General features: G+C 36.0%; 2 protein-coding genes across 2 annotated transcripts; both read left to right on the top strand.

Annotated features, from left to right (window-relative positions):
• The first annotated feature begins 28 nt into the window (after positions 1-28).
• Positions 29-12,766, top strand: Stip1 (Stress-induced phosphoprotein 1). Its single transcript, XM_089635522.1, has 6 exons — positions 29-220; positions 311-775; positions 2,839-3,295; positions 4,196-4,396; positions 5,039-5,235; positions 9,999-12,766. The coding sequence occupies exons 1-6, from the start codon at positions 212-214 to the stop codon at positions 10,302-10,304; spliced, it is 1,635 nt and encodes a 544-aa protein (XP_089491648.1). The 5' UTR covers positions 29-211; the 3' UTR covers positions 10,305-12,766.
• A 3,132-nt stretch (positions 12,767-15,898) lies between these two features.
• On the top strand, positions 15,899-19,258 carry Mad (mothers against decapentaplegic homolog 1). Its single transcript, XM_089635214.1, has 4 exons — positions 15,899-15,991; positions 16,363-16,498; positions 16,794-16,955; positions 17,357-19,258. Exons 2-4 carry the CDS (start codon positions 16,391-16,393, stop codon positions 18,419-18,421), a joined length of 1,335 nt encoding a protein of 444 aa, XP_089491340.1. The 5' UTR covers positions 15,899-15,991; positions 16,363-16,390; the 3' UTR covers positions 18,422-19,258.
• Positions 19,259-21,815: the final 2,557 nt, after the last annotated feature.

Below are 21,815 nucleotides of genomic sequence, written 5' to 3'. Positions count from 1 at the left end.
TCTCTATGGCTTTGTAAAAGCCATAAAATAAAAACGAAAGAGGCAAGTGACTTCGAAGTTTCTGGAAAGATCTCGTGTGTTGAACAAATTGTCATATTTTGTTGTTCGCATTTCTCTGTTCGCAGGTGTCGTCTGCGTTGTTCGGTTTTTACAATCGTAAATCGCCTTAAGTTCTTGCGCTTTATTTTGTAAACGTGAAAACAAATTCTAAATGGATCAGGTAAATATTACCCATCCACTCTACGTGCGTTACTTGTTTGATTGCAATTTTTTAACCGGTGTTTTAATTAAATAATTCGTAATTTTTTAGGTTACTGTTTTGAAGGACAAGGGAAATGCAGCATTGTCTTCCGGAAATTTCGAGGAAGCTGTCAAATGCTATACTGAAGCTATAGGGTTGGATGAAAAAAATCACGTCCTATATAGCAATAGGTCCGCGGCACACGCCAAGGCTGGTAATTATGAAGCCTCTCTTGAAGATGCCGAGAAAACCGTCGCTTTAAATCCAACTTGGAGCAAAGGTTTCTCGAGAAAGGGATCCGCTCTTTCCTTCCTGGGAAGATACGACGAAGCTATCTCTGTTTTTGAGCAGGGGTTAGAGTTAGATCCCACCAATGAGCAGCTTCAAACTGGATTGAGGGAAGTGAGAAGTCAGGCTCGTCCTAAATCCTCCATGCCCAATCCATTTGCCGGCCCTGACATGTTCGTCAAGTTGAGAAATAACCCCAGGACGAAAGAATGGTTAGATGATCCAGAGTACATGAAGCTCCTGCAGGTTAGTCTATTATTTTGTATAGATGTGTGGTTTTGTCAAAATTACACCCTTCATTCAACTTTTACATTATTGGTCTCCATTTGGTTAAACATGTTTGCAAGCGTTTATATCTTTGAATTAAAAATCTCGCTGACCCTTGACCCCACTGAATAAAATTAATATTTGACTTATTATACAACTTATTGAATACTTGCTGTCGACTGTATCAACTTTTTAAAATTCAGTTAAACTCTGAAGGTGTATCGGGTAAGCTTCGGTTTATGGGTGAAATTCCTAAAAATTAAAACTAGTTATTTTTATACTAACTTTGGGCCGGGGAATCCGAATCTGGAAGAATTAGGTGGCGGCAAGCAATATTAACTGAATTACACGACTTTAAAATTTCGACGCACAAACAATTTAACTGGCCATTTTGAACGCTTTCTGACAATAAAACTAGTTATCTTTATACTAACTTTGGGCCGGGGAATCCGAATCCGAAAGAATTAGGTTGGGGCAAGCAATATAAACTGAAATACATGACTTAAAAATTTTAGATGCAAACAATATATAACGCAATGGTCGATGCGTTTTTTTGACAATAAATCCATAGAAAAATAACCAAAGATATATAAAATTAAGTGTTGCTAGTAAGCAATAATATCAATAACGTAAAATAACATGTTTATAATTTCAGTAATATTTCATATTCAAACAGTTAGATTTAGGTTTATTATCACGAAAGGTAAGTTTTTATGTCGGGGGAGACGAAAAAATATGCATTTTATATTTTAATTTTGCTAACATTATTTCATTTACGTAAAGTATTCAGATACATTTTATTCACTTTTGTATCACAAACCATGTTACACAAACCTAGCGTAGCCGCTAAACTACTTGAAAACTGGGATGTTTTCTTGCCTTGACGCGAGTAGGCGCTACGAAGGGGGCACTTTTTTTTCTATCACAAACCATGTTACACAAACCTAGCGTAGCCGCTAAACTACTTGAAAACTGAAATACTTACGTAATTGAAATAATGTTAACAAAATTAAAATATAAAATGCATATTTTTTCGTCTCCCCCGACATAAAAACTCACCTTTCGTGATAATAAACCTAAATCTAACTGTTTGAATAAGAAATATTACTGAAATTATAAACATGTTGTTTTACGTTATTGATATTATTGCTTACTAGCAACACTTAATTTTATATATCTTTGGTTATTTTTCTATGGATATATTGTCAAAAAAACGCATCGACATGGCGTTGTATATTGTTTGCATCTAAAATTTTTAAGTCATGTATTTCAGTTTATATTGCTTGCCCCAACCTAATTCTTTCGGATTCGGATTCCCCGGCCCAAAGTTAGTATAAAGATGTATAAAGATAACTAGTTTTATTGTCAGAAAGCGTTCAAAATGGCCAGTTAAATTGTTTGTGCGTCGAAATTTTAAAGTCGTGTAATTCAGTTAATATTGCTTGCCGCCACCTAATTCTTCCAGATTCGGATTCCCCGGCCCAAAGTTAGTATAAAAATAACTAGTTTTAATTTTTAGGAATTTCACCCATAAACCGAATATATTCCGGTGTATCGAACAAACAACAATCTGAAACAAAAAAATACCTGTATTTCATTTTATTTGGTTTTACGCCCAGCCAGGCTTTTACATGGATTTTAAGAACAGAATATACCTAGTGAGGTATCAAAAATTATACACAAAAATTTTAAAGCGTGATTAACAGTAAACTGATAAACTGAAAATGAAACAATATAAGTAAAACATGTAATAGTAACATAAAATAATATTTAAACTAGAACAATACTACATAAAAGACAAATCAGTAAAACTACATTACCAACGCTACTATAATTTGTAGGATTCACCAAAGTGCTGGTATAAATTATGCTTAATTGTATAAATGTAGTCGATAAGTATATCAATCGTACACCCAAACTTGTATTAAACCATCATCTTTTAATCTTCAGATTACCAACTGGATTTATGATTGTTTAGTTCAAACACCATATAGTATGGACATTTAAGTTTCTGTCTAAAAAAATATTTTTTTAAATTCTAGGACTTGCAAACAAACCCACAAAATACCTTTGGTCTAGGCATGCAAGACAAACGTCTGATGACCACAATTAGTGTGTTACTCGGCCTTGATGCTGAAGAGGCCATGGAGACCGACTCCCCTCCCTCGTACAGTAAACCATCCCCTCCTCCTCCGACCCAAAAACCCGCCCCTCCCAAGTCGGAATCAAACCTTCCGGAAAACAAGAGACTGGCGAACGAGGAGAAACTCAAAGGAAACGAGTTCTACAAGAAGAAAGAGTTTGATCAAGCTCTGGAGCATTACAACGCCGCCGTAGCTCACGATCCGACTGACATAACATACTATAACAACATTGCCGCTGTTTATTTTGAACAAAGGGAATTTAAACAATGTGTCGAACAGTGTGAGAAAGCTATTGAAATAGGAAGAGAAAATAGGGCAGATTATAAATTGATTGCGAAAGCCTTCATGCGTATTGGTAAGTACTTATCTGAATATGCATAGTGAAAACTAAATTCTCTTATTTAATACCACGTGGTCGCCAAACATGCCCTCAGCCATCACAAATAGGATGTTGCACAAATGATAACAATTGAACAAGTAACAAAAATTTGGCCTAACATTATGGCTTCTCTAATACAGGAGATAATCTATTGAGATAATGTCAGCGCTTTTTATTATTTTTTCTACTTTAATATCCATCAACTTTTGAATATTATTATGTTTTATCGATAATTCACATTTGCATTACAAGATGGTTATATAGACATAAGAAATCAATAGACCTACCCATAAGGAAAAGGGAACTAAGCCCCGCGGAATGGGGGAGGGTGGCTTGACCGTTTCCCTTTCAGTGATTTGTCAATAGATGAATCTGACGGTGTACGGGCAATTCTACTATCACTATCTAGTCTTCGGAAATATAATCTGCTTACGAACGAGTTGTCTTTTTAAAAAAAATATCCTCAACTGCAAATCCCAAATCGGGTGAACAAAAGTTCAGCTTCCAAATCGAATATTTTGTTATAGTATTTATTTTCACACTTAACTCACCCGCAGTAAAGAATGAGTGAGCGGCTGAGGGTCTGGTCGTAAACAAACATTCAGGCCTTGCTCCGAAAAGTCCCGCAATGGAGTGCGCTGCAAACCATTACCTTATTTTAGCCAACTTTACTTGTCGGCTGTCAACGTATGTTGTGTTGCAGTTTATTCAAGCCGTTCTCGATCCCTCCTGGTGGCAAAAAGACTGTTGACTCCAGCGCGTCGAAATGATACCCAGATTTTGCATTGGGGCATGTCTATCCCTTCTGACGTCGGTGGCCGGTTAAGTTAATTGTTTAATCAATTAATAATTAATGTTATTCTGTCAATTTTTCAGGTAACGCATACAAGAAAACAGAAGAATGGAAATTAGCGAAAACTTATTATGAAAAGTCCATGTCGGAACACAGAACACCTGAAATTAAAACCTTACTAAGCGATATTGAAAAAAAAATTAAGGAAGTAGAAAAAAAATCATACATAAACCCTGAAAAGGCTGAAGAGGAAAAGGAATTAGGAAATGATTTCTTCAAAAAAGGTTTGTGATATTAATTTTTTCTATTTCGCATCATTCAGTATTTCTTGGTTATTTTCAGTAATGTTTCTACTGAGCCCATCGTCTATAACGTCAGTTTCTTCTTTAAGTGCCTTTTAAGAAATTTGTTGAGTTAATGAAATGATTTTTTATTATTTATTCATAATGTGGAGACGGTTTACGAATAGTTCCTGTGAGCACTCAGGACATGGGCCCGCTGGGCTATCTCCCATTTTACCTCATTCCTTTAACAGTAACCCATTGAAGAAGTTCATCAGGGTTGTCCCCTGGTTCCACAATATGTCTTCCCAGGCATCTGAGCTTGTTCCCATCAGAGTACCATTCCCGCATTGGCACCAGAGTAAGAGTCTCTTCACCTTTCCTCTTTACATTTTGTGCATCTATTGGTGTTTTTCACACTCTGGTGGATGTCCTGTTAGTAGTCCTCAGTGAGATTCTGACCATATTGAGTATTTCCTTGGTTCGTCTAGGGTCTGGTCTGTTTACTAGTACTTTGGATTATCTCATCCCGGGTGCCCTCTCCCATTCCTTCCAGTGCTGGGATTTAACCCACCTTTCAATATGTAGTTTTGTGTGGCAAGCTGCCATAAAGATGTTTTAATAAGTTATCTTGTAATTCTCCAGGTGACTATGTAAATGCGGAGAAGCACTACTCGGAAGCCATAAAGAGAAACCCCGACGACCCAAAGCTGTACAGCAACCGCGCCGCTTGTTACACCAAGCTGGCCGCCTTCGACCTCGGCCTCAAGGACTGCGACATGTGCTGCAAGTTGGACAGCAAGTTCATCAAGGGTTGGATCAGGAAAGGAAAGATTCTGCAGGTAAATATCTCAGATAAGAGTGTGTTTATGTTTTATCCGTACCCCGCCACGCCTTGTTGTAACTCAGTCTGTCTGTGCAGATAGAGAAAAAATAGCACATGTTGCTCTTGTGTTCAACAAATGGCGCTGTTTTTAACTGTCACAGGTGACATCCACATAATATAAGTATATCGTCGCATTAATTCGTAGAATGCGTAACTCCCAAATGTAAAATTTTACAGGAGGCACAAAAAACCTCGTAGTGAAAAAAAAATTAAAGACGGCTTATTCTTTTTATTTTTGTTTCGAACATATAATATATTTGGAAATTTATTTTCAATCATTAAACTTTTGTAAGTTAAGGCTTTCTATTTCAAATCGGAGTTGGGAAGTTTACGTAAAAACCGAGAATGGAGATACGCATTTTACAAAAGATACATACTTTTCTGCGAACAGTTTTATGAACAACCTAGCGGAAAATTTGGGAGATAGGAATTTTACATTTACAAAATAAAACACAACAATGTATGTGTATGTCGAGGCAGTCTATTTAGATGCATTTTAATGATTTTAATGATGCGGAAGGTTATCGTTAAAGGAGTGGTAATCCTTTTCTAATGTCTGTTTTAACCACTCGGAACATTAGAACGTCAAAAGACGTAAATATGATAATAGCGGTCAAGACATTAGTACGTCTTTTCACGTAAGCGCGCGAGATTTTACAAAAATCGATTTATTTCCATCACTAGTATACGGATTGCCATGATTTAAAAAACAGAGTATCGATAATGAATAACGCTACGCGTCTGCATTCAAAAATATCTATGGAATCTTGAGGTGCATTATCTGAGTCGATTGAATCTGTCAGCTTGTTCGTTCGTAATTTATTGCGTTTTTAAATAATTTATTAAAAATATTTTAGTTTGGACGGTTAATATTTTGAGGTGACCAATAGTTTTTAATTATATTTCTTCAATATATAAAGTGTTATTTCTTTATGATACTCAGAAAAAAGTACATTTTTCACAGCTTTGAAATAATGGTCAGCGATTTTTACATATTTTTGACGTTTTCAGAAAATGTATATTTAGAAACGCAAATATTTACGTATAACAAAACAATGCGATAGTGAATTTCATAATCTTTCCAAAACATTTTTTAGAATGAAGCTACGTTTCCCAAGACGTGAGTTATGATGCTTTTAGCAAAAGTCGTGAATAACACAAAAATTTCCGCGTTTTGACAGTTCTCAAAGGAACACATAGCATACAAATGCCTTTGTCTGAGAGGTTAAGTCTTGTAAATGCTGGTACTTTTCCTTCCTTAAGGGATTAAATCTGACTCTCAAGTGAAATCTTCAAACTCTGGAGATCATTACAGATTCGGCGACGGTTTTGTGCTGGGTGAGATCTACACTGACCGGGAGTAGTCGTGTCAGAGATGATCGTTAAGTGACGCTTGGAGTTGATGAAGGAGATTGTAGACGAATTTGATCTGACATTGTCGATCACCCTTGTTGTCCTGTAGAAATAAAACTGATGTACTTACTAGGGTTTGCAAGACCCGGGCAAAGAGTAGCCATGACAGGAAACGTTGTGAAAGAGACTCCTCAGAGTGTGAAGATAGGTGGGAGAGACTTGAAAGTGGAACTGGTGAGCAAACATGTGCTTTAAGCGTAGAAACTCTTCATGCTCAGCATCACTTTGGAGTAAAGTGAACGCTTCATCTTGCCCGGCTGGTCGATCCCGAGGCGAGAAGAAAGGACGTCGATAGATGCGTGCGTTCCTGCGTACAATGCAGGACAATTGACCCTCCACCATCATCCCATGAAGCGGGTAATCTTAATGTTGTGACAACCTGGAGTCGCTTGGCAGTTGATGTTACTTATTTCGGTAGGAAATGTTTACTCACATTTATCGATTGCGGTCCAAGTAGATTTGCCGTGTGGCGGGAAATCGAGTCAGATAATGCAGCTTCGATTATCAGACATTTGGAAGAAGTGTTTCGGGAAAGAGGCCCGCCCAAAGTAGTTCTCATGGACAATGGTACTGCATTTTGTTCCTACAGTGTTACAGATAAGTGTAAGAGATGGAATGTTCGTCAAAGATTTTGCGCGGCATACCGACCAGCTGGAAATGGTATAGTTGAACGACATCATCAAACAATAAAGAGAACTGCAGCCAGAAGTGGAAGCGATCCCCTGCAGGCAGTGTTTCGGTACAATCTTTGGCTGCAAAAAGTCAGGATGATCGAGGTATTGCGCTGCCTAGTATAGTTCACACTTCACACTCGTGGAGACACCCTTCTGCGCAAGTGAATATAGAAGAGGAAGTATTGACTGAGCTCTAAGTGGGCGATCTTCTTGCGGTTAAACCAGTAGATGGGAGATGCACATCGTGCATGGGAGGGTGACAGGACTTACTTCAGTCAACAACATCGAAGTAGATGGCATACCAAGACATGTGCTTGACCCGCGGAAGATGCCTGACAGAGAACGGACTGTGTCTGAGGAGAGACGAGACGGAATTGCCGCACGTTCCACCGTAAATATTTTGGGTTTGTTTGAAGAGGACAGTGAAGAACCGGATCCGGATATGCCTCAGGAGGAGATCCACTTGCAAAGAGATGGTGACCTTGAAGAAGAGATAATCACAGAACAAGGACCTATTAGGTATTTACGAAACCGCAGAGGCACATAAAACAAGAGAGCTACGGCAGAGCGTCACACGGTGCAGAAGACGTCAGTTTAGACTACAGATACAAAACACTATTCGTGACTTCACAATTAAAATTAAGGTTATAAAATATTCAAAATTGATTGAATCAACTTATCTCAGTTAATTTCACGGTAAAACTATTACACCGTAAATAAATTTCCTCAGTCAAAAACACAACAAGCGTGCACGGCTCACCGGCCAATACTGAATTAAGGAGTTACGAAGTATTCGCGAGTAAAAATGGCACCATAATTTTACGCAGTTTCTTAATTTGTGTTTATCTAAAAGGTTAATTTTTTTTTTAAATTTTCGAGTTTTACTAGTCGATGCGGGTCTAATTTTAACACCAGATGGCATTAAAAACGTATTTTCGAAAAATTTGGAATTACGCAGTCTACGAATTAATGCGACGATATATGAAAACATGCATATTCGAATACAACGTTGTGTCAGAATTAATGCGACGATATATGAAAACATGCATATTCGAATACAACGTTGTGTCAGAATTAATGCGACGATATATGAAAACATGCATATTCGAATACAACGTTGTGTCAGAATTAATGCGACGATATATGAAAACATGCATATTCGAATACAACGTTGTGTCAGAATTAATGCGACGATATATGAAAACATGCATATTCGAATACAACGTTGTGTCAGAATTAATGCGACGATATATGAAAACATGCATATTCGAATACAACGTTGTGTCAGAATTAATGCGACGATATATGAAAACATGCATATTCGAATACAACGTTGTGTCAGAATTAATGCGACGATATATGAAAACATGCATATTCGAATACAACGTTGTGTCAAAATTTCAAAGCAATCGGTGAAGAACTTTTGCATTTTTATTCATATAATATATAGATCATACAATTATGCGTGAGATTATCGTGTCCTGATATGGTTGAGGTTACGCTTGTTCTCACCTGATCTACGAGTCTACGGTCAATTAATAAAACGAAAGTTGAAGTCCATTCAATTTTGGGTTTCTATTCCATGGAAAAAAAAAGTCTGTTCTCATTGATCTATTTCATTGATCGAAGAATAGATCAGGTGTGAACCCAGCATTAGTTAAAAAACCTCCAGATATCTAAATCTGCCTTATTAGAACATGTCAATATATTGCTGTGTACCTGTCTGCTACGGTGACCGGGTATCTCATCAAAATGACAGTTCAACACACCTACAAAAAGTGATATAAAGTCATGAAAAGTGATGAAACAAAATCTAGGTTACATAGGTAACTATCACTTTTTAAAGGTGTGTTTAATTGTAATTTTGATGAAATATCATGGAACCATCTGCTACCATAATTTTATCAATAATTATTAGCGAGAGATGTATCTGTCATGTAAAGTGGCCCTGTAAGATACAAGAAATTGTCATGATGGCTGGTGTTTTTGTTTTATAGCTCTTGACTAAGGCTGGTTGGTGTGTGTTGGAGGACTAAGTTTATTCTTTCTTAGTCTGGATCATTGAACTCCTGGAATAAAGAAAGTTTTTTTTTTTTACATGATTTTATTTGAAAAAACATTACATGTAATGTTGCATCATATTGATTCTTATTCCATGGTAGTAATTCTTGTCTGTGACCTGTATCATTAATAATTGAATACAGTTATTAATTATTATTAATAATTATTATTACCAGCCAGCTAGCGGCTACGTCTAGTTTCATCACAATATCAAACCTTTCTGGTATAATTTACCACAGTTGTTTAAATTTAGAAGGCCATAATGTATATGTAAATGTGTGTTAAATTTCACACTACTGATAATCAACCATCTACCCGTTATTTTGCCAGCGTTTTACACACTGAAGCTTCAATTTAACCTATCAAATTGGTCAAAATATTGTCAGCTGAAAATTGTCGAATTATTTGAAATAGCATTCTAACATTGATTTGTTAATATTTCCCACTTTTCATCATCGACATGTAACTACTTATCATTTAGTTTATTTATTTAAATAAAAGGGTTCGAAGAACGAGTTATCTTCCATATTTTTTTGCAATAATAACTAAATTTGTTATTTCCGTCTTCCAGGGCATGCAGCAATATTCAAAGGCTTCCACAGCTTACCAGCAGGCCCTGGAGCTGGATGCCAACAATGCGGAAGCTCTGGAGGGCTACCGCTCGTGTGCCATGCAGCTCAATTCCAACCCTGAGGAGGTGCGCAAGAAGGCCATGGGCGACCCAGAGGTGCAAGCCATCCTGCGGGACCCGGCTATGAGGCTCATCCTTGACCAGATGCAGCAAGATCCTCAAGCCCTTCACGACCATCTCAAGAACCCTGACATTGCGGCCAAGATTCAGAAACTACTCGAGTCCGGCTTGATAGCCATCCATTGATTTGTGACCGCATTGATGGTCATCTTTAGACTAATTTATGCACTCAGTGTTTTGCTCAGAATCTTATATAGTCTGTCAAATTCAAAATCAATTAAATATTTATGTTGAGATTCTGTTTAGTTGAAATTTTTCATACACGTTAAAAATCTCTTATGTACTTCAAAGGACTATCTATCTACTTATATAAAGGAGAGTGTCTGTTAATGGTATATTAAAACTTTTTTCATCTTATTTTGGACTGTTTCAGCCTATTATGTCCATCTTCAGACTGGTACAATTTTCCTCAAACTATACCAATCTGAAGATACAGAATAGGCTGAAATGGTAACAGTGGCAAAAGTTCAATTGTTTTAATATAACATACTGGAATTTCACCACGAATTGTCAGTATCAATAATAGATTGTCCGTACCCTATTGCGACTGCGCGACGGACACCAGGCGTATGGTGTGGATTTGATTTTTATACAAATCTATTATTTTTGTTTTATTCCGAGACTGATTAAATCTTGCGCACTTGACCTTCAACGCAAGAGGAAGGTAAATGTCTACAGATTTCGAAAAACTCAGCAAAAAGTCCGGGCAACGCCAGGGACTTAAGCTAGTAGGAGGATAAAACAAACTTTTTTATGTGGGTTCTGAATTGGTACTTTTATATAAATAAAAAATATTTTATAGTTTTCAAAAGACCGGAAAAACATTAGTTCGAAAAAGATTCTGGACAATCTACTGACCTGTATTAATTGGGCGAAATATTTGTAGATTTATCAGTAAAGTCTGTACAACTACGGAAGTTGCGGTAACTTCTGGAAGTTTCTTTAAGTTCATTTGATTATTATGTTATTTTTTTATACAATGTTCTGTTGACAATTACGTATTTCATACTACATCTGCATGGTGTATTGTGTATTCACATAAATGGCAAATACACTTGGAACGTACAATGAGAAGTGTCTTGATTTGGAATATTGGGCTGATCACATTCATATCAATCTCGTTCATCAAATATTTTCGAATAATCTCAATTTCACAAAGTCAAAATTTATGTAGAAAATTAAATAACATTACACAAGATGAGCTATCTACCAATAAAATTGTGTTCAAAATATATTTTACTATTATTGCTAAAAAAAATTCCAAGCGTGGTTATAGCTTGTACTTGTAAGTCATTTGTTTATAAATAGTTATACTTATTCATGATCTTCTCTTTATATCTTTTGTGACAAAATAAAAACTATGAATTTGGCAGCAACTTTGGTAGAGCGCTTATCTCCTTAACCTACGAGCATCATATTGTTAAATTTCGAATAAGCCATACTTGCGCTAGGAACATGTACCGTTTTTTATTTAGTCAAGTTAAAGCTGGTCATGTCATCTATACTTCATTACTCAATCGGTTATTAACTACTTGAAATACACAAGTAAATAAATTTAAAACTTTGCTTAACAAGAGTGAGCACAGTTATTGTGCATAATGACAATGTAAAATGACATTTTTTATCTGATTGTTGAAAAGATTCTTGAATCTACCAGGCATTGTATGATTTTCCACAGTGTGTATACACAATTGGTATACACAAGTTTTGTTGTACAACTTTGTGTCGTGTGAATTCTCTGCTGCATTTTACAAAGAGTAAGATGCTTTTTCGAATAGTAAGTTACGAAATCCATAATAATTTGGTTTAATAATTATGTAAGATGCCTCTATTGCTTCTGAGATATACGTAATTGGAATACATAATTCCAATTGGGGTTTCTACAATGAATTGAAGCCTGCAGTTACTTAAAGTTAATTCTAGTATGTCAAGAAGGAACCTGTCCGCATTGTTTTATTACCTGTTTAAGAATACAATAATATTATATAATTCCATATTTTCATGTTTCGGGATCAAATTATGCTTAGTTTACATCATTTGTATACATTTATTTAATATGTTTGTATGGCACTAACTCGATTAGATGGAAAATTACAATAGTGTCTGAACTTTAAATTTGGACAGTGATGTGATTAACTGCCTTGTTCTATAAACTAGTGAATGGCCTGTTTTATTGTAATAAATACTATTTTTGAATAACAGCTCATCTACAACACATACATCAGTGATGTTAACCAAAATGTTGATAATTTCAAGTTATTAAAAGGGAATGCTGAGTTTTAGTCGAGTTTAGAAAAGTATGTTTCTTATTTGATGAGACACTTGTGTGTATAATATGTGGTGTCCTAATATTTTATTAGGCGGTTAGAAATTACGTTCTTTTGTTCTCTGAAAACAAAAACACATTAATCCAAAAAATTCATTGTCATAAAAATAAATGCTTCAGGGCTCTAGCTTGTAATTGTTATTATTTGTGCTATTCAAGTTATGAATTGATTGAACATTAGTATTTTAATGAGAACAATAATATGAATATGTATTGTAATGTGTATTCTATATTGTATTCCGCCAATAAACTAAGTAATAAATATACTGTTTTTATTTTTTTATCCAATTTCCCCCCGTCCTTCAAAGAGGAAGAACAACATTTTACAAATTGGAAGCAGACTGACGCTGAGACAAAATATAGCATTTGGGTCTGGATAAACTTACAATTGTGTCTTTCAAAGACCAGTATAGTTATATGGGTTTGTTATTACAATACAAAAGTACATATAACCAGTACAAAAAAGTAATTCAAAGAATTTTTTTTTTAAGTGCAGAGATTCATGTTTATGGTCAAAGGAATAAAAAATGAAAAGTTGGGATTTAACTATGCTTTCATACAAGATTCATAAAGCGCATGGGAATTCTTTCATAACCAATGAGAGCATCAAAATGATATTGAAAAGGTTTATGCCGCCTCCAGACGCTCAGTTAAACCTGCACAGGTCGCCTGCGCACACCAGACTGTGTGAATGAAATAACTGCACAGTTATCTAGACCTGCGCAGTCCATATCTATTACCTTTTTGGCAAAACAGGAAACTAAATTTACAGTCAATTTCTACCTGTTGAAAATAATAACTGGATAATTAACTTGCGAAAATTTCTGCAAAATCATTCAATTCACAAACATCGGTTTTATCAACAACTGTGCAGGCATACCATAGCAGGTTGTGGCGTCCACCCTGCAGTTTACGGAACTCAATCAAAACAGCATTTAAGAAGAAACTTCAGAAAAGAATTTGAGAATATTAATGATTCTGCCAAGTCAGGGTCGGGGCTGGAAGAAATGTATGAGCAAAAATTGTGGTATTTTAATTTACTACAATTTTTAAACGACTAAAGGTTATTTTTTAGTTGACAATATCAAACTGAGCATTACTAAAACGTTGTCTGTGGACGCCATCTTTTCCTACTGCGCGTATTGAAATCCGCCTGAATGTGTGGGCGCTCCAGGCGAATCTGGTTCACCTCTACAGGTACGCCGGATGGGTTTGCATGAGCGTCTGGAGTCGGCATTAAGTTGTGTTTGGTGCCTAGATCTGAATAGCAAGGTACTTTTTTTACCATTGTCATCCTCTTCCCCATCTCCTTCCCCTCCCCTCTACATGCCTGCCCCTATTCCACTGGCTACAGATAGTTGGGAACAGTTGGCTCTTGTACAGTAAAAAGTAGCTCTACTGGCTCTGGGCATTCGGAACCTTAGTGAGGTTTTCACATGAAAAATCCTTAACAAAATTAATTTCAGTTTTGATTCTGTCTTTAACACCAGTTTAATGAACTCTAGAACTTAGATTTGCTTTGAATTTAAGTGTCATTTTCAAAATTTTAACCGATTGTGGGAAAGATTCAGATGGACAAAGTAGACAAGTACCAAAATTATTTTATTTTAATTAATTAATTAGTAATTCTATACTTGAAATCTTTTTTTTACGTGTTTAAATTTTAGACAGAAATCGTAATTTATCAAGAATAAATCTCTAAAATTGAAAATATTTGTTTTTGAAAGGCGATTCATTTCCTGATGCAAATATTTTTTTAATATATTTGCTTTCAGCTTCACAAATCCCACATTTCTAACTCCCCATGATTTTTCACAGGTCTGCGCTAATCTATCTATACATATATATATATATATATAAATAAAAACGTTAAGTTTGTTTGTTCAAAATCAATCTCCTAAAGTTCTTCACCGATTGCATAAATAAACCAATCACACCGATTGTTTTGAAATTTTGACAACGTTGCATTTGAATTTGCGTGTTTTATATACCTATATTATATAAATATCACTTATGACAGGTAAAATGGTTCTTAAAAATATAAAAAACCAACATCGCCATCTGTTGGACGTAAGAGCAACATGGTCTATTGTTTCTCTATCTGCACAGACAGTCTGAGTCTCAGCAACGCGTGGTGGGGTACAGCTAGTTAAGGCGATGCCATACGTAGTAATGCAAAATCATGTGTTTTTGGTTTGAAAATTTGGTCGCCTAGAAATGTTTCATATGCTTTAATTAAATACTTCGACTAGAATACATCTTGGCCTTTGAAATAATCGAGTATTTTTTAGATAAGTAAAAATAAATAAAAAAATATATAAAAATAAGCCCAGAAAAAAATTATGTATAAGGCCTATGAATACTGCTTTAAAGTTAAAAATCTCCTACTTACGAACCCATTTTCGGTTATAATTTTATTGTATAATGTGGCAAATTAAGTTATTTATAAAATGATCGAAAAAAAAAAATATTTATGCCTGAACACCCACAAAATAAAATAAAAGGCACTTTTTGGCCATGTTTTTTTCTTGCATAAATCAAAACAGGCGGATGGTGTTTAAGCGGGAATTTAAACCTTATCGCCATCTACGTAAGGGTTGTTATTGATAGCGACTCAATTTAAAATATTACACGACATAGTGCATCGCCTCAAGTAATAAAAATAAAAAGTAATTAAAAAATAACAAGACAGAAGTGGAAACGGATACATAAATATAAATTAAATTAAATGATCAAGTAGTGATCAATTTCGAGCGTAATATTTCAGTCAAGTGATGAAATTTACTCTAAATTTGGCTTCATTAATGAAAACTTCAAATTACATGCAAAGTATTTGTATTGTGTAGACGCAGGTCAACCTGAAGAATCTGTACAGCATAAATAAACCACTACAGGGAAAACAGAGCGCCATGCCAGGCACACGATTGTCTTAACCCTGTTTTTTCACACGCGTCAATTCCACAGAATAATATTTTTCATCATTTTACCTAAACACGAGTTTTTTAATAAGTTTATTTGAAAAATCTCCAAAACCTCCCAGAATATCGTTATAGAATGTTGCGTTGTACTAAGATAATTTTATACTTGCAGTGTCTCAATCCAATTATAAACGATTTTGTTATTTTAATCTTTTGGGGTTAGTTGTATATTTTACTGTGAAACCAGATATATTATTTCAACGCAGTGTTACAAAAAAGTTAGATAAATTCAGCGTTAATTTAATGTTTTATAGCGATAGTTCAATGTTTTATAGATAGGTAAACCGTACGCAAGACATTTTATTTTATGATCATTTATTTGGGTATGAATTTATCCCAAGCTCCCCTGCCGGATTTGAAAAATCTCGTTCGTTACGTTGGTACTAAAATATTTAACAAATGGCAGCATTGTGACGTGACAGAGATGGACAGATTTAGTAAAAAAGCCATCGACTCACATCAACTGATAAACAGTTTCTGACAAATATTTATATTTAAGACTGATATTGGTATGTACTTGTTGGTTATCATTTGGAAATAAACATTTAAATCTTATCTCGTTCAAATTTTAACAATTTATAGCCATGTGCCGGCTAAAATCGAGTGTATTGTTTTTCAGACATTCTGTCGCCAAATGTCTTCTCTTTCCGTTTGGACGCTAATGTAACTAACAGTTTTCAAACACATTTTCCCCCAACCGCTCTCATATTTGCTTGTTTCTTGTAGATTGTGAATTACTTCAATTATATTCGTTTCGATCGATAGTTCATTTCGCGGAAGTGTATTATAGGCCTGCGAGCGTCGTATGTGCCATACAAATGAGTCACCAGTTCCTGTGCCTTGATTATACCCCTAATAATAAATCATTTCATGTTTCCAGTTAGCAATTACCGCCATAACTATTTGCAATGGAGACAGACGACGTTGAATCTTCCAGCAGTGGACCTATGTCAAGTCTGAATAGTTTATTTTCATTTACAAGTCCTGCTGTGAAAAAATTACTTGGATGGAAACAGGTTAGTTTTATTGTGATATGTTCAACTGTGTGCTTTGTACATTACTCCTCAATATACCAAAATCCACACATTACTGAAAATGTACATTTTTCTGGATTCAATTTATTATCAGAACAATTTTTTAGATCTGTGAATATTTGTGTGATTAATAATAAATGTCAAATGCTTAACACACCCTAACATGCCCTATTATTATTATTACAGCTTTTCATAAGTTCCCTGTATGTTCATTATCTTTTCATGTACATCCCTGATTACTGGGATCTATTTCACACACTGTTTTACTATATTTTAGGGCGATGAAGAAGAAAAATGGGCGGAAAAGGCAGTAGATAGCCTTGTCAAGAAGTTAAAGAAGAGGAAAGGAGCCATCGAAGAGTTAGAGAGAGCCCTTTCTTGTCCGGGAACTCCTTCCAAATGTGTCACTATTCCCAGATCTCTCGACGGACGACTGCAGGTTTGTATATACCTTTATTAATGATTTCATATATGTAGTCTATAATATTATGGGATGTAATATATTGCAATGTTTAGATGTGTAAGAAGGAACTAAAGCGTCAGGTGCTCAAGATGAATGTAGAAGTCAAAATATTGTTTCAGCAATTTTTACGATAAGAAGTCGATAAACAATCTTAATTCCTGAGAGATTCGCAAATTTGACACAGGCACTTTTACCATATATTGTTGTTTGTGATATAAAATGATTTTTTGTACTTCTTGCAAAGTCATTAAATATGCACATAGATAAAAAAAATTAAAAATCATTACACCTGATAAATCAATTGAGAAATTTCGTTTTCATGTTCCTTTTTTTTACTCAATTATCCCATGCTTAACGCATGATATTTGCAATTGCAGGTTTCTCACCGCAAAGGCCTTCCCCATGTGATATATTGCCGCGTCTGGCGCTGGCCAGATCTTCAAAGCCATCACGAGCTCAAGCCCCTAGAACTCTGCCAATACCCCTTCAGTGCCAAGCAGAAGGAGGTCTGCATAAACCCCTACCACTACAAGAGGGTGGAGAGCCCCGTGCTGCCCCCGGTGCTGGTTCCACGGCACTCGGAGTTTGCTCCCGGGCACTCACTGCTGCCGTTCCAACAGGTGGCTGAGCCCCCTATGCCCCACAATGTCAGTTACTCGGGTTCTGGTTTCAACCTGCCTTCCCCTTCTGCCTCCCTGTCCAGTGTGCCTTCCCCCGGTAGCTCCGCAAGCCCTGTCAGTCCCTTCGGCACGTTAGCGGAGACCCCTCCGCCCGCCTACAGCCCCTCCACCCCGCCGGACGACTCGGACGGGCCAGGAGAGGTAGCGCCAGTGAGCTATCAAGAGCCCCCCTACTGGGCCTCCATCGCCTACTATGAACTGAACTGTCGTGTGGGAGAGGTTTTCCACTGTAACTCCCATTCGGTGATAGTGGATGGTTTCACCAACCCGTCCAACAATAGTGACCGCTTCTGCCTCGGCCAGCTCAGTAACGTGAACCGGAACAGTACCATTGAGAACACCCGACGCCACATAGGCAAGGGAGTGCACCTTTACTACGTGGGCGGAGAGGTATACGCCGAGTGCCTGTCGGACTCGGCCATCTTTGTGCAGAGCCGCAACTGTAACCACCATCACGGCTTCCACCCCTCCACCGTGTGCAAGATCCCTCCCGCATGTTCCCTGAAGATATTCAACAACCAGGAGTTTGCCCAGCTACTTAGCCAGAGTGTAAACCACGGCTTCGAGGCTGTGTACGAACTGACCAAGATGTGTACTATCCGCATGTCCTTTGTGAAGGGCTGGGGGGCGGAATACCACCGCCAGGATGTGACATCGACGCCGTGCTGGATAGAGATCCACCTGCACGGGCCGCTGCAGTGGCTGGACAAGGTGCTGACGCAGATGGGGTCACCGCACAATGCCATCAGCTCGGTGTCGTGAAGTGGAACCACGAGGGTCTGCCGGTGGATGTTTGTGATGTTCCGTGGAAGTGACTTGTGACTCACGTTGCGGGTGTGCGCTTGCCTTGTCTCGTGTATGTATCCAATGGTTGCTGGTTTCTGCCTTATGTTTGGTAAAATTGCCCAGTCTTGTTATTGTTGGATGTGACTTTGCCTGAGATAGCATTTGACTAGATTTCAATGCACGTGATAATTGCATCGAAGGAAAGATATACTATATTATTATATTATGCCGTTGGATTGTGTGTTCTATGCGCACTGGCCTTATAGTAAGTAGTAAGCAAATCTTGATGTTGACTATATTGTATTGTATTGTATACATTCGGCTCATATTTTAAGTGTAAAATATTCGATGGAGCCACTAAACCATGCCATGATATTTCATTTATTTTTATTTACTGATATTTCTTTATATTGTAAAGTTTTTTTTTTATAATAGCTTAAAAATGTTTTTAAAATAAGACTATTTTAAAATTTAATCCTGTTTATTTGAAACCTTTGTACCTATTGACCAACCTTAGAAGAATATAATATAATTTCTGTGAAACGAGGAAATGTTGTTTATTTTGTTAAAGTTTCTAGGAAGGGGTTATCCATGGTACTCAATCTGTCATTGCATTCAATGCTAATTATTTGCAGTCTTGTTATTTTTACATCCTTGGACACTGCCAACATTTTACAGTTAGCCTTAAACAGAATGACCTACCTACAAAGCTGCTTCAATTAAATACCTAATTAAAACAAAATTGTCTGAATTTAATAATATTTTATTGTGTTGGTAAATCAACTTTTGTTTTGAAATAAGCTTTTAATTAAATTTGCATAACTGAATTCAAATGTTGCTATGCCTCTCAAGAGTATTGTTTCATTAATTTATCCCTGTTGAAATTGAATCTTGAATTTGCCCAGACAAAGGGCGCACACCTGAAAATGCAGCCATGTGGCATACAATGATGCGATGTATAAATTTGCAGATGCCCAAATGTGCTTGAGAATTGCTTCAAGTAAAATATAGACTAAGGTACTATGGTAAAATTATCTCTATCCAAAACTTTGAAATACTAATTTATTATCTACTAGCTGTACCCGTCAAGCGTTGCTGTGGCTCATTCTGTCTGTGCAGATAGAGAAAAAATAGCGCATGTTGCTTTTACGTCCTACAGATGGCGCTGTTTTTCATAAAAGTATATTTTTACCTGTCACAGTCTTCATAAACTGCTGTTACTGCTTCCAGCATTGTAACTTATTTTTTTCCTAACTTAAAAAAACATACAAATAATTCTAGGTCTTAAAGTCAAATAATGTTATGTACAAAAAAACATGGCAATAATTCGAGGGCTTAGAGTCAAACAACGTAGCATACGTAAAACATGCCAATACTAATGATTATTGGGATGCCTTTTTGTAAATGTTATTTGACTTTAAGCCCTCAAATGATTGATATGTTTTATAGATAACTTTATTTGAAGACCTACAATTATTTGTATGTTTTTTGTAGATAATGTTGTTTAACTTTAAGCCCTCGATATGTACTTAAATGTGTGAAGTCATATGAGAATTGAAAGTTTATAGTATTTTATTATGTAAAAGTAAAAATGTAAATGTTCGTTTGTTCAAAATCTTAAATCTCCGAAAGTTCTTCACCAATTTATTTATTTTTTATAATATTAATTACATTTTATGCAAGGAAGCTTTTGACTGTCCATCTAGGAAAGTTTCCCGTTTTAGGACAGTCAAATTAACAGGTTTCAAATTATCCTATAGGAATACAGGATTTAAGAATAGAGAAAATGAGTAAAAGTGAAGATACATAAAAAGAAAATTGCTTTAAAATTTTGACACAACGTTACATTCGAGTACGCGTGTGTTTTTATATACCTTTATCATATAGACGTGATTTTTTCAAAGATGCATTTTTTAAAAACAGCGCCATCTGTTAGACAAGCGTGCCTTATTTAAAAAACAGCGCTATTTGTTGGACGTAAAAAAAACACGCGCTATTGCTTCTCTATCTGCACAGAGAGACTGAGCCATAGCAATGCGGGGTGGGGTGCGGCTAGTAGGGTAGTGAAATAAAATGTTCCTAAACGTATTTCTGGTACCTCACATTTAATTCTGGGAAGCCTTTACCCAGTAAAAGAAACTAAGATGAGGAATATGCGCACTGCTAAATACAAGTAACGTGTTTTTCTATTAGGACTATTCAGACAACGCTTGAAGCTGTCAATATCGGTTGCTCTAGCCGTCTGAATTCCCGCCCTAGGTGAAGAATACAACAAATCAGTAGTGTAAGACTTGGCAATGCCTTGAAGCATCAACAAATTATATCTTTCTGTGGCAATACCTTTTCAGCTACATAAAAAATTCGATAATGAAGAGCTTGATGCTGTTAGCTGACACTAAAGGTACGACGATGATAGATCTATTGTAACTTTTCCATTTTTCTTATAACCAGCTAGCACAACAGAAAGAGAGGTTATAATGGAGCTCCCAGCGACAGGACATTTACATTTCAATGAGTGACAAACCTTTACGTTTTTGATTGAACTTCAGAGCAAATCATGATTTTGAATCTTCACAAATTCTGTATTAATGATTTCCCATGTCACTGCTGAATTACAAGTAGTAGAGATAAGATATCTTACGATTAAGGTATCTACCTAAATTGTTATCAATATTGCAGTTTGTCGTTATCTCAACAAAGTCTTGAATTCCTAGTACAGGTAGGTAAGCGCCAAGCCCTGCGTGATAAAAACCAGAATGTCTTAAAATATTATCAATTCTTTGACTTGTAGAAAGAAAAATAATAAATTTTTAATGGAGAAAAAAGGTAGCGCTACAAATATAGGTAAGTACAATTTTTTAAATTCTCACAATGCAAGGGACTTTTGCAAAATTTCATGCCGAGATTTCAAGTGCAAAAATTAAAAACCTGCTTTTTCGGTAGAGAAAACATTTAAATTTACTTTCTTCTATGTTTAGTCGCTTAAAACGATAGATAAAAAGTGCCTACCGATTGAATTGAAATGAATTCAAAGAAATGCAATGCAATAAAAAATACACGTGTTGCGAAAATGTCGATTGGCGCGAAATCTAGCGGAAATTATTTGAAATAGAGATAATCTGACATTTTTTTTACTGTCAAACAGAAATGATTTGAAAATATTACCCTATTTATTTGTTGGTTCGTGGAAATAATGTTTGTATATCTCCATTAGCAGTGGTAGGTTCCCCTTTGTTTGATTAATCAATTTTAATCATATCTGTAAATATTTTACAACTAATAATATGACACTCTATCACATTTAATATAAATTCCTGTGATTGCTTTTTATGTCGTAGGTAGGTAAGCACACTGATTTCGAGTTAGTGAT

The sequence above is a fragment of the Hesperophylax consimilis genome, chromosome 9 (assembly GCF_061612785.1).
Source record: "Hesperophylax consimilis isolate HC1 chromosome 9, BYU_Hcon_1.0, whole genome shotgun sequence".
NCBI classification, from domain to species: Eukaryota; Metazoa; Arthropoda; class Insecta; order Trichoptera; family Limnephilidae; genus Hesperophylax; species Hesperophylax consimilis.
This window is presented reverse-complemented; position numbering and strand designations above follow the sequence as displayed.

Coding starts and splice junctions, on each gene's coding strand:
- Mad (XM_089635214.1), top strand. CDS start 16,391: ATGGAGACAGACGACGTTGAATCTTCCAGCAGTGGACCTATGTCAAGT. Junction 16,499..16,793: donor AATTACTTGGATGGAAACAG/GTTAGTTTTATT, acceptor ACTATATTTTAG/GGCGATGAAGAAGAAAAATG. Junction 16,956..17,356: donor CTCTCGACGGACGACTGCAG/GTTTGTATATAC, acceptor TTGCAATTGCAG/GTTTCTCACCGCAAAGGCCT.
- Stip1 (XM_089635522.1), top strand. Junction 3,296..4,195: donor GAAAGCCTTCATGCGTATTG/GTAAGTACTTAT, acceptor TCAATTTTTCAG/GTAACGCATACAAGAAAACA. Junction 4,397..5,038: donor AAATGATTTCTTCAAAAAAG/GTTTGTGATATT, acceptor GTAATTCTCCAG/GTGACTATGTAAATGCGGAG.